The sequence below is a fragment of the Triticum urartu genome, chromosome 6 (assembly GCF_003073215.2).
Source record: "Triticum urartu cultivar G1812 chromosome 6, Tu2.1, whole genome shotgun sequence".
Lineage (NCBI taxonomy): Eukaryota > Viridiplantae > Streptophyta > Magnoliopsida > Poales > Poaceae > Triticum > Triticum urartu.
In genome coordinates this window covers 375702138-375713452 of record NC_053027.1, presented here as the reverse complement: position 1 = coordinate 375713452, position 11315 = coordinate 375702138, and the positions used below count along the sequence as shown (strand labels likewise).

Genomic DNA, 11315 nt, shown 5'->3' with positions numbered 1-11315 from the left:
AGGTGCGGTTTTCGGCCACGCGATCGTGATCGAACGCTCTAGATGATGGAGAGGGTTTTGGTAGGTTTTGGCCCAACTTGAAGGGGTGTTGGGATGCAACACACACGAGGCCTTCTCGGTCCCTCGGTTAACCGTTGAAGCATCAAACGAAGTCCAAATGGTACGAAACTTGATAGGCGGTCTACCGGTAGTAAACCAAGGCCGCTTGGCAAGTCTCGATCCAATCCGGAAATGTTTAATCCCCACACATGAAAGAAAGGTAGAAATGACCACCAGAGGAGAACGAAGCGCCGGAATGCAAAACGGACAATGGGGAAAATGCTCGAATGCATGAGATGAACACGTATGCAAATGCAATGCACATGATGACATGATATGAGATGCATGACAACGACAACAACATACGGAGACAAAAACCCGAACCCGAGAAAATAAAATAACTTAACGCCGGAAACGGCAAGAGTTGGAGTACATATTGGGTAAATTACATCCGGGGTGTTACAGACCCCAAACAGACTCGTCCGGATTCTGTCCATTTGGGTAGGGAGATGGGGTCGTGTCCGGGCGTGTCCTGGGATGCGGTGGCCGTGCGCCCAGCGCGCGGCCGCATCCGTTTACCCCCATCCTGTCCGCGTCTATTTAAAAAAAGAGAAACGTTTCAAATGCCAAGCCCTAGTTCATCAGGGCAGCGGCCCCAGTTCATCATGCCGGCAAATAGAGCTAGCGGTCTACACGTTCATCGCCGGCATCAGCCAGCGGCCGGCAACATAGCCGGCCTCCAAAATGAATAGTTGTCCTCGCCGGCAACACAGCCAGCGGCCGGCAACACAGCCGGCCTCCAAAATGAAAGTTTTTCTCGCCGGCACACAGCCAGCGACCCAGCGGGCGGGCGGCACCCATGCCAGCCTCCAAAAAGAACGGCCACGGCCGATTGAACGACCTAGTTCAGGTCATCGGCGTCGAGCATCTCCTTCTGCCTAGCCTCGAACCAGGCTCTTGTCTTCTTGCTCATCTTGGACAAGTCAACGGTCATGATCGCAAGGGCCACCTCCTTCGCTTTGGTGGCGGCATTGGTGGCCATGATGTCGAGCTGCCTCTACATGGCCGTGACATTGTCGGCCTCGATGTCGAGCTGCCTTTGCCGGGCCGCCTCCTCCATGTCGAGCTGCCTTTGCCGGGCCGCCTCCTCCATGTCGAGCTTCCTTCTCTTGGCCGCCTCCTCAATCTCAAGCTTCTTCCTTTGAAGGTCTAGGTATTGCTTCATTTGCTCGTCCTTGCTTTGTCGCTTCTTCTCGTCCCTCACATCCTTTTGAGACATCATGCCATGCAAAGTGTCATGCAATGCCATGGATGAGGCATCACGTATGTCGTCAACCTTGGAGTTGGTCTTGCCCCTCGGCCTCTTGCACGCCTCACCATCTCCACCTCCGGCGAACTTGGTCGTCTTCATGCCTCTCTTCCTTTGAAGTTCACGGTATTAGTCCTTGAACTTAGGGCAATTGTTGATGATCGTCCAACAACGCGTAAGAGTGAATGGCTTGTCATTGTGCCGGGCCTTGAATGCCTCCAAAGATTGAAATGCCCACACCACATGATGAACAACAATTGAACATGCAAACATATAAAAGGCCGAAGTCTCATGGCCGAAGCAAGGAAAGGACTAGGATGGGGAGATCATACCATGTCCCCAACGCCGAGACCACTCACGGGTCGTGCTTCAATGCTCTCTAATGCGGCGCAATACTTGTTGCACTCTTGTTGAATGAATAACCACCTCTTTTTGAATCGAGGTGATGCCACGGTTGCTTGTAATTTGGTAGAGTTCAAACATCTTCCTTCCATGGAATGTTTTGTGGACTCTTGTACAAAAAATGAGGCCCTTTTGGTTGCGCGCCGGTCTTCGGATCTTGGCTAATCTCCATCCAACATTGGCAAATCAACTTTGTCCTCATCTTGGGTATATGAACCCGTGCAAATGCTCTTCCTCCTCTTTTGTGCTTCCGCTCTTTGGGTGAGCTCGTCGATGAACAATGGCTCGCCACTAATATCAACGTCATTGCCTTCTTCTTCATCACCATCACCTTCGCAATATATGTCATCGTCTTCATGCCACGAGTCACCATGGTCGTAGTCAGCACGGTCGTCGGCTTCTTCATCGAGGACGAACTGGGCGCGACCATCCTAACTTTGGGTCTCCTCGCGGTCGTAGGCACGGCCCTACCCACCCTCGAAGATCACGTCCTCCATGTACTGGTTGTAGAAGGGGTCGTCGACCGGTGGCGTTGGTGTTGCCATTCCGTCAAAGAAGACGCGGGGGGGGGGGGCATGGTGCCCGTGAACGGTGCCCGTGCTTGCTTTCTTAGCATCTCGACAGACGGCCGGCCACCGCTGCTGGACCCAGGCGTGACGTTGAGGTCGATGACGGCCAAGGGGCGCGGTGTGGACGGCGCGATCACGCCAACGTCCGACGACCCCGAGAAACAGGTCTGGCCGTCGTGCCTTGGCGGAGGAAAGCCGGGCGACATGGGCGTGGTCCGCAACGTCGGTGACTGGCTGTGCGGAGGCCGGGCGACCGACGAGCCTGTGCTCACCGGGCCGACGACCGTTGCAGGGAAACCGGCCGGATGGCCAATGCCAAGCATGAGGAGGGCGTGCGCTTTGTTGACGATGTCCTCCTTCTCGTCGACCGCGGCCTTGCGCCGTGCGGCCTCCATCGCATCGTGCTCGGCGGCGAACTTGGCCGCGGCGACATTGACCTTGACGACCGCTCTCCGGTTCCTCCTCTTCGTTGATTCCGCGTCCAACTTGGCGATCTCCTCCGGCGTGCACTCCGACCGCAGCTTCCTTGGCGCCTTGGCCGCCTTCTTCTTCGCCTTTCCAGGCGGGTGGACGGCCAGGTCGCCGGAATCCGGCTGGGCGTTGGCCATGGAGGGGGGAGGGAGGGGGCGGCGGGAGGGACGTGGGAGGGTTTATGGGAAATGGCGCCAAATGGGGCGTGGGTGGGGGGGTTGCTTTCTCCCACCGACAGGCGGGCCAGGGGAGGACAAGCGCGCGCGTCCCGCCTGTCCGTTTCACCCCAAAATCGACGCAAACTTGGGCCGGGGATGGGTCAAAAGCAGACAGAAAACGGACAAAAGTCCATTTGCACCCGCGCGCTGGGCCATCTGGTTTGTCCGTTTTACTCCAAACGAACGGGGCCGAACAGGATGGGATCGTGCGGTAGAGTTGGCCTTACATCTCCTTTTAGTGATGCGCGCGTGGTCTTCTAATGGGCCTGCCCAGTGAGGCACCTGTGTGCGTCGCTCCAACTATTTGCCGCAGGATGCGGTAAATAGGAGCTCCCTGGTTTTGCTCTAGAACTGATCAAATCAACGAAAGAAAACCGTCTTAGGTGCTGTTTGGTTCTTTAGTATTAGGACTTTTCTTTAGTCCTTGAGATTTTTTAAAAATGACTCTTAAGGAGATACTTCTAAAGAATTTTACTTAAAAAAGTCCCACCTTATTTATTTTACTAAAAACTTATTTTAGTCCCAACACAAAAAAGTCTCTGGAAGTAAACACCCCCGTAGGACCAGGACATGGGCCGGCCCACAGGACGGATCGCCTAAATTTTCCCAAGTTTTCTTGAGGGGTGCCTAAGTTTTCGCCCAAATAGGCGGCAGCGGCCAGCGCAAAATTTGAACGAAACCGCCGCGCCGGCCGCCGGAGCCCGAGCCACTCAATACTCCCGTGTCCAGTCCAATCAGCCGCCTCTCCTCTCACAGCTGCGCACACGCCGCCACGATTCAAGACCGCCGCCCGCTAGTCTCGAAGGGCCGCGACGGGAGGCATGGAAGGTGACGGCGAGACCTCGGCGGCGGAGGCGGCGCTCGGACTGAGCCCTCAGACCTTCATCAACGAGGTCCTCAACTTCGTCGACGACGTCTGCTTCCAGGCCTTCGACTACTGCCTCCAGTTACGCGTCGGATCCCTCTCCGTAGCTTCGCCCCCCTTTGCCGCCTACCGGTTTTGCTAACTTTGCCCTTTCGCTGTCATTCTACAGGGAAGGCGCCCCCACGGCGGTCGGCGCCGCCACGGCGACCAATAAGGCCGAGGAGCTGAAACGGGTAGGTTTCTTCCGACCTCAGGATCCAATATAACCGAATCCTCCTTTTGAATTTTGGAGGATTCAGGGCACTACCAGATCCAGAATGGTGTCTTGGCCAGAGTTTTTGCATTTTACATGCTGATAATGCTCCTTCAGTGATTGCACAGGGGAAACTGTTAGGTTTGAATATGGACTAAACGCCCTCAGTGGCTTGCACATGTGAAGATGGGTCTGTTTTGCTTGTAATCCCACAGTGGGGAAAACTAATCTGTGTCTGCCATGTATAGATAGGTTTATTATATGTTCGAGTATACCCATTCCAAAGGAAATTGATGTAGCGATGTCGCCTTAACTGCCTAAGTAGATGCGTCTTTCAGGTGTAGAGGATATAAAATTTAGATTTACATGCTTGGTGATCCCTTTCTGTAGCAAACTGGATATTACTTTGTTCTGCAAACAGTGTCTTGGAACTTTATTGCGCCAGGAATGAGGTCTTCTTTGTCACACATTTGATACCAGACACTATTCGCAATTTCTGAAAGTAAAATGATTACTGACTGGAAGTTTGAAACAGTTAGAACAATCCTCATATTAACTTTAGGTTCGACCTATAATTCATCTGGTTTTACCTATAGCATCCTTTAGGATAGTTATAAAAACTGATTTATTTAGCCTATGTTACATTCTTTCATATGATTAAATGTTCTGTATATTTTTTGTCAAAATGTCTGCTGGAAACATCTGAAATTATGGACTTTGTGATGATTTTTGTCTTAGGGAGTAAATGAAATTCACCACTTGGTAAAGGATGTATTGGACAAGAGAATGAACAATTGGGAGATGTATTGCCTTCGGAAATGTTTAACTGTACCTGAAGGATTTGTGGCACCTGAAGATGTATGTCTCTTATCTCAAAGTAATAAATTTTGGCAAGCCAGAATTTTCAATTTGACCCAACACTCTCGGTTTAGAATTAATCCACTCAATTCTCACCCCTGTTTCACATGATTCACTATAGATTATTTTAAAGATACTTTTCGTCTTGGGGGTTCATAATGTGGAAACTGATGCCTCATCTTATATTGATTCACCCGTTTGTGAAAAAAAAACATTTCATTCAGTTGACTCAGCAATTGACAAGGAAACCTTTCAAGATAAAAGTTGTGCACAGTTAATACCAGTCAGGCTTAAACTATTTTGTAAGCTAATTAGAGAATTTGAGTTCTGCTCTCTACTCTACAGTGATTAATATTCCATCATTTCTGACTTTTAGGCTTTGTTTTGGCTATGAAAGCTTGAGCTTTTCTTTACCTATGTTGTATCTCATGATATTATTCAAGTGCAGTTTTTCTAAGTGCCCGTGGTGTACATTATGTTCTACTAGGAAGTAATATGATAAATAGTAATATCAGCAAGACCTTCTGAATCTCAGGGCAAAATATATCTGGACATTTCTTATTGATGTCTTATTTTGAATTGCCCAACTAATGCACATCATTAATTTGTTGGCCGTTGTATTGAAATAGATACCTTTTTCTTTTATATTCTTAGCATATATTAGTGCAATTCTGTTTTCTATCCATCTTCGTTGAAATTATTGCACTTAGATTTCGATTCTTGATGCCCTACAGGCAAATATAGATTTATTCAGTATCAATCACACCATTTTACTAAACTGTTTGTAGGGAAATAGAAGTTTAATACAACTAAGTGATTAACTCATAACCATCGACTTTCCAGTTTGATATTATGGTACAGAACAAAGTTTCTGGTAAGTGTCGTCCGCAGTTCAGTTCTTATATCTACTAAATGGAATCAGCGTGAAACATATAGTTAAGATTAAGGTCAAAGTTTTCTTGCAATACGGTACTCAATAAATTACATGTTTCTGCACATTTTGTTTCACTGAAGCCATGCATTATTTTATATTTACTTTACAACCTGCATTTCAAAAATCAAGAGGCATGTAAGTGATTATAATTAGAATATATTTTCTTCATCAGGATAATTCTTCTGCAATGGTGTTGCATAAAGATGGGAATTCTGATTCGGAACTGGATGCAGAACTTAATTCTTTGAGAAAAAAACTGGCAGATGTAAGTACTTTACTCGTAAAGAATTTGCTTGTTAATATTATCTACACTTAATCTAACAAACTCTGGTGTTGTTTAATTAGGCTAACAAGGAATCTGAAGAACTTCAAAGAGAAATTTCTTCCTTGGAAAGGCAAACTACATACAAGAGTAACCTTAATTCCTCTATCGCTGAAGTACTGAAGTTGTTTGAAGACAAATCTGTTCAGGAGAATATACAAGGTATGCATTAAATATCTAATTCTCTAAGTAATCAGAACTTTCAATTTATTGAATTATTTATTTGAACACTCACCAGTTCAGATGATTAGTGAAGGGTTATTGTGTGAAACCACACCAGATATTATTTGTTATCATAGCCTTATCACCTTAAGCCCTGAAGTCAATGTTCTTCCCTATCTCCTCGTTAGATCGTTGAGATACTAATTAGTAATTTGGTAGTAAGTGCCGCACCTATCAGTGTGAGCCATTTGTTATTTATTTATGAGCAACAATTCAATACACCATTAACCTTTGGTCGTCTTTTGAACTTTTTTCTCTGACGTGTTAGCTTTAGCAACCAGATGGTTCTCACACTTAATTATGACTTCTCAGTTTTTGTCTGGCAATGTTCTATCCTTTTTGCATCTAGCGTAAATACAGCTGAACATGGTTAACAGTATGCTTGGCAGAAATCACAAAGATCATATCCCTACATCTAAATTTGGTCTAGATAGTGCTGCTAGCTACTATTCGAGAAGCACTGCTTCTGCTCAATTATCTCTGGTTCAGAATGTATGCCTACTCAACTGTGCTGAACCTGCAGCTATTGCGAACACAATACCAAAATTGCACCAGAAAATGAAGGTTATGAAAAGGAAAAAGGTTGAGCTTGAGGCCATGGTGGGCCAAAATGTTTGGAACGTCAATTGTCTTAGAGACCAGAAGCGTTTAGCACCGGGTAAGGGTTCCACCGTCATTTTCCTCTGGATCTCTTCGTTGTTATCGTTGTATCTATGGCACAGACTTTAATCTCATCACCCTGTCTCACAGGTTCCGCTCCTAGCACTGAGGACATGCAAGAGGTGAATGCGGCTGTGAATGACTCGCGGAAGGAGTAACATGTGTTGTGGGGGTTTGCAATATGAGGATGTCAACCGCCCCCATGTACTACAAAGTCCCCTGTAATGTTGTCAAGCTACCCTCTCGCTAGCTACCTGAACTGCAGCTCTATCAGAACAGCTGTATGTACATGTCAACATCTATACATATGTTGTCTCTCCAGACTCAAAAGACCACTAGCACAGTAGCACTCTCCAGTCTCCAGCATTCTATAAGATCTCTAGTGCTTAATCCCATCCGTCTACCATTGTTGCCGCTGCACGCAATTGAGATAAACAAATAGAAAGATCTGCAGTAGACTCTCCCTGGGTGTGTTCCTGTCGAATACAACCTTTTTGTTTGTGTATAAAAAATTGTCCAATGCTCCTTTGTGTTGGGTTTCTTCTTTATGGCGTTTTGGGCCGCTGTAGGTTCATATCCTTTTCTCGGAGCTGTTTTCTTTGTATGTCTCAGTGGAAAGAAGTAACCGAAGTGGAATTGATGAAAATGGACTGGAGGTCTCTAATGCGAATTTTCTGCAATTCGTTGCAGCCATTATCCCACATTGCGTATGGCTCTTCTATGCTTTTTTACCCGTTAAAATAAATTACAGGTATCTTGTACACCTGCATAATTTCTTGGAAACTATGACCATTATGACATTTGCAAAAATGAAAGAGCAAGGTAAATAGTTTCATCGGCTATCCACTTATTGTTTCTTTAGGCCACAATTGATTACTACACTATTTTTTTATATAATTGTTTGTTTAGTGTACACACATGGATTTACTTTCTTTTACATTTTTTGATTGAAATCGGGAGACACATCCAATATGGTATTCCCTTTGTCTCATAATATAAGAACATTTTTGACACTTTGCAGAATGTAATTTGAGATCTCAACAAAGCTAAAGAAACAAGGTTCAAAAGGCAGAAAAGCTCTTCTCCTCCCGCTGGCGCCGCCGCCGGTCCGTCCCATCTCCTATGAGGTTAGAAAGGAAAAAGGAAAAAGAAAAAAGAAAAAAAGACAGCCGTAGGATGAGGTGGGAGCACGGATGGGAGCATGGGAGGGAGCAGGCAAGCCGGATCCCTAGACCATGGAGGTGCGGAGGATCACGGCCCTCCACCGGCAGGAGGGACCCCGTTCTCGTTCTTGTTAGAGTCAGCGTCTTGGTTGGGGTTGTGTGACGACGATGATGTCCCTTAGTAAGAATAATGTCTCCCATGTTCTATCCCCGTCCTAATGGTGCGTCTAGCATCGTCGGAGGGGTGTGGAGGTTTGTCTCCGTCGGATCTTGCGGGATTCGATCAGTGCTGGTCTTTGGTGAATCTATTTGGGTCTTGTCTTTGTTCGTCTTCATTTAGGTGTATAAAGGTTTGATCCTTCTGATCTACAACTTTCTTCATCGGCGATGGTTGCTAGTACTCTGGTGTGCTGGTCCTATGGTTCTTAACGCGACGACTTCTCTACTGTCTACTACAATAAGGTTTGCCCGACTTCAGCGAGGGAGGGGCGATGACGGCGCGCGCCTTCAGCTCGCTTCAGTGCTTGTAGTCGTTGCTAGGTGATCCATGGACATGGTTATAATTTTTATTACCTTTGTTGTTTTTTTATACTATCATTATTAAAGATGAATAGATTGGAATTTTTTCCAGAAAAAAAAAGTTCAAGAGGCGTCCCGGAAGGAAGAACACCATCGTCTCTTCCGAGGAAACGGAAAACGAAACGAAAACGCAGCGTCTCCGTCCATATAAAAATAAGCCGTGGGCCAGCAAGGCACGCACGCACAGATCTCCAAACCCAGCCACGCCAGGTTAATAGCCGCCGCAACCCACAAGATGGACGTCAGGACGCCCCGGCACCAAAGGCTGCTCCGCACCCCGCGCGGCCCACCGACGCCCCATCATCCCCGCCACCACCCCGGCACGCCCGGCCAAAACCCTATCCGCTACGTCCCAGCCGCCGCCCCGATCTCCCCGCGCTCCGCCGCCGCCGCGGCCGCCGCCGCCATGGAGGACGACGCCATCACCACGCTCATGGACATCGACGACTCCCCCCGCAGCGCCGCCGGCGCCGGCTTCCTCGACGACGACGACGAGGGGGACCTCCTCCACTCCCACCGCATGGGCGGCCGCGGGAACGAGGCGCGCGGCCCCCTCCCCTTCGCCGGCTTCTTCAACACCTTCGACGGCGCCGACTTCGACGACTCCGATCTGGCCTGATCGAGGCGTCTTCCGGTACTAGTAATGAGGCTGGGAGGTCGTTCTGTCGATATGGTACTTGCGGTCTATCTAGTTAGGTTATCGGTGAAGTGAAACAATTTCGAGGCATCTGGAGACCTTTCGGTGATCAATCTAAGTATCGCACTGCTGCGTTGCCCTTGGATCTCGTGTTGTTTGGTTAATATATGCAAGTGCCTTAACTTATCCTTGATTAATATCATCTCTGCGAGGTTCTCTTTATAGTTCGATCGGTTATGGATTGTTGCTATGTTATTTCTGCTCAATTGTGGCTGTGTTGGGAACGAGCTGATGCTATGCTAATAAATTAGCTTCGATTCTTGCTGTTGTGCGTTGTTTATCTTGCATAGATGGTGTTTGATTTTATTATTGAAAACATTAGTATACTAGAGATACCTGATTCCCCAATCTCTTTGATCATACAGGTGCAATTTTAGCCATTTTATTGAAGACGTTAGTCTAGTAGGTATACTTGATTAGCATATCTCTTTGACGAGCAGTGATGTTGCACTGGAAAATCCAATTATCATCGCAAATAAACACAGGGGATGCTTAGCTGGAACTTCAGTTAACTCTTATTATGTTCCTTTGCAAGACAATTTAGTGATTTGTTAGGAGTTTGATGATCAACCAGGATAGCTCAATTTTCACTTAATCAATGCTGCAAGTGCAGTGAAATTTTGTAAGCAATATGCCCGTGATTTCCTCGAGGAGTTGATGCACTAGGATAACCATGTACTTTTGATTGACCTTGCAATTGCAAGTCGCATTCTATTAGCACGGAAAATTGAACCCCTCTTCTTTGAAATCATCTCTATAACTTTATGAAATATTTTATGATTGCAAATTATTATTGATTAGTATCATCTCTGTGAGTTGCTTTTGTTCTCTTCCTTGTTCTAATGATTATGATTATGGATATGCTTGTTGTTGTGTTATTTCTGCTCGTGGCTGTGCTGGGCATGAGCAGATGCTAAGCTAATTAATTAGCTTCAATTCTTGCTGTTTTATGTTGTTGATCATGCATAGATGGTCTCGTTGATAAGTAGTAGTGGTATTAGTTTGCAATTCTGTTGAAACATTGGTCTACTAGGGATACTTAATTCGCGAATCTCTTTGATAAGTAGTGGTATTAGTTTGCAATTTTGTTGAAACATTGGTCTAACTAGGGGTACTTAATTCGCAAATCTCTTTGATCAGTAGTTGTATATGAGTTCCGCCACACATACGATGATTTCTGTACTATCTGTGTACGACACTCGATAGCAGCCGTCCATTTTATTTTCTGTATAGCTGGGATAAGATCGTATGAGGCTTTTATTGTACGCAGAGCACTTCCGGTAGTGGTATTAGTTTGCAATTTTAGCGATTATAATGAAAACGTTGGTCTAGTCGGGATACTTAATTAGTACTCCCCCTGTTCCATAATTCTTGTCATGGTTTTAGTTCAAATTATGGAACGGAGGGAGCAGACATCTTTGATCAGCAGTGGTATTGCACTGGAAAGTCCAATTATCATCGACCCTTTTCTGTAGTACTGCTAATGTAACTTAATATAAGAAATTTTTTTGACACTCTAAAAACGTCTTATAAAAAAATTCCAGAGGGACTAATAAAGACAGGGAATGCCTAGCTGGAACTTCAGAACTCTTATTATGTTTCTTTGCAACGCAATCAGTGCAATGCTTGTTATGTTTCTTTGCAACACAATTTAGAGAAATACCATTGTTACAAGATGCATTAGTGCTAGTACTTAACAGTATAGTATAAACTGCTGTCCTATTGCGGTAGCTGTAGAGTTGATCCCAACTTAA

At 46.2% G+C, this 11315-nt stretch overlaps 2 protein-coding genes across 2 annotated transcripts; both read left to right on the top strand.

Moving 5' to 3' along the window:
• The first annotated feature begins 3643 nt into the window (after window positions 1-3643).
• Window positions 3644-7648, top strand: LOC125513575 (protein MIS12 homolog). Its single transcript, XM_048678709.1, has 7 exons — window positions 3644-3954; window positions 4043-4106; window positions 4865-4984; window positions 6091-6183; window positions 6264-6402; window positions 6986-7120; window positions 7213-7648. The coding sequence occupies exons 1-7, from the start codon at window positions 3830-3832 to the stop codon at window positions 7278-7280; spliced, it is 744 nt and encodes a 247-aa protein (XP_048534666.1). The 5' UTR covers window positions 3644-3829; the 3' UTR covers window positions 7281-7648.
• A 1408-nt stretch (window positions 7649-9056) lies between these two features.
• Window positions 9057-9723, top strand: LOC125513574. The gene has a single exon (XM_048678708.1). It carries the CDS (start codon window positions 9100-9102, stop codon window positions 9481-9483), a length of 384 nt encoding a protein of 127 aa, XP_048534665.1. The 5' UTR covers window positions 9057-9099; the 3' UTR covers window positions 9484-9723.
• The last annotated feature ends 1592 nt before the right edge of the window (window positions 9724-11315 follow it).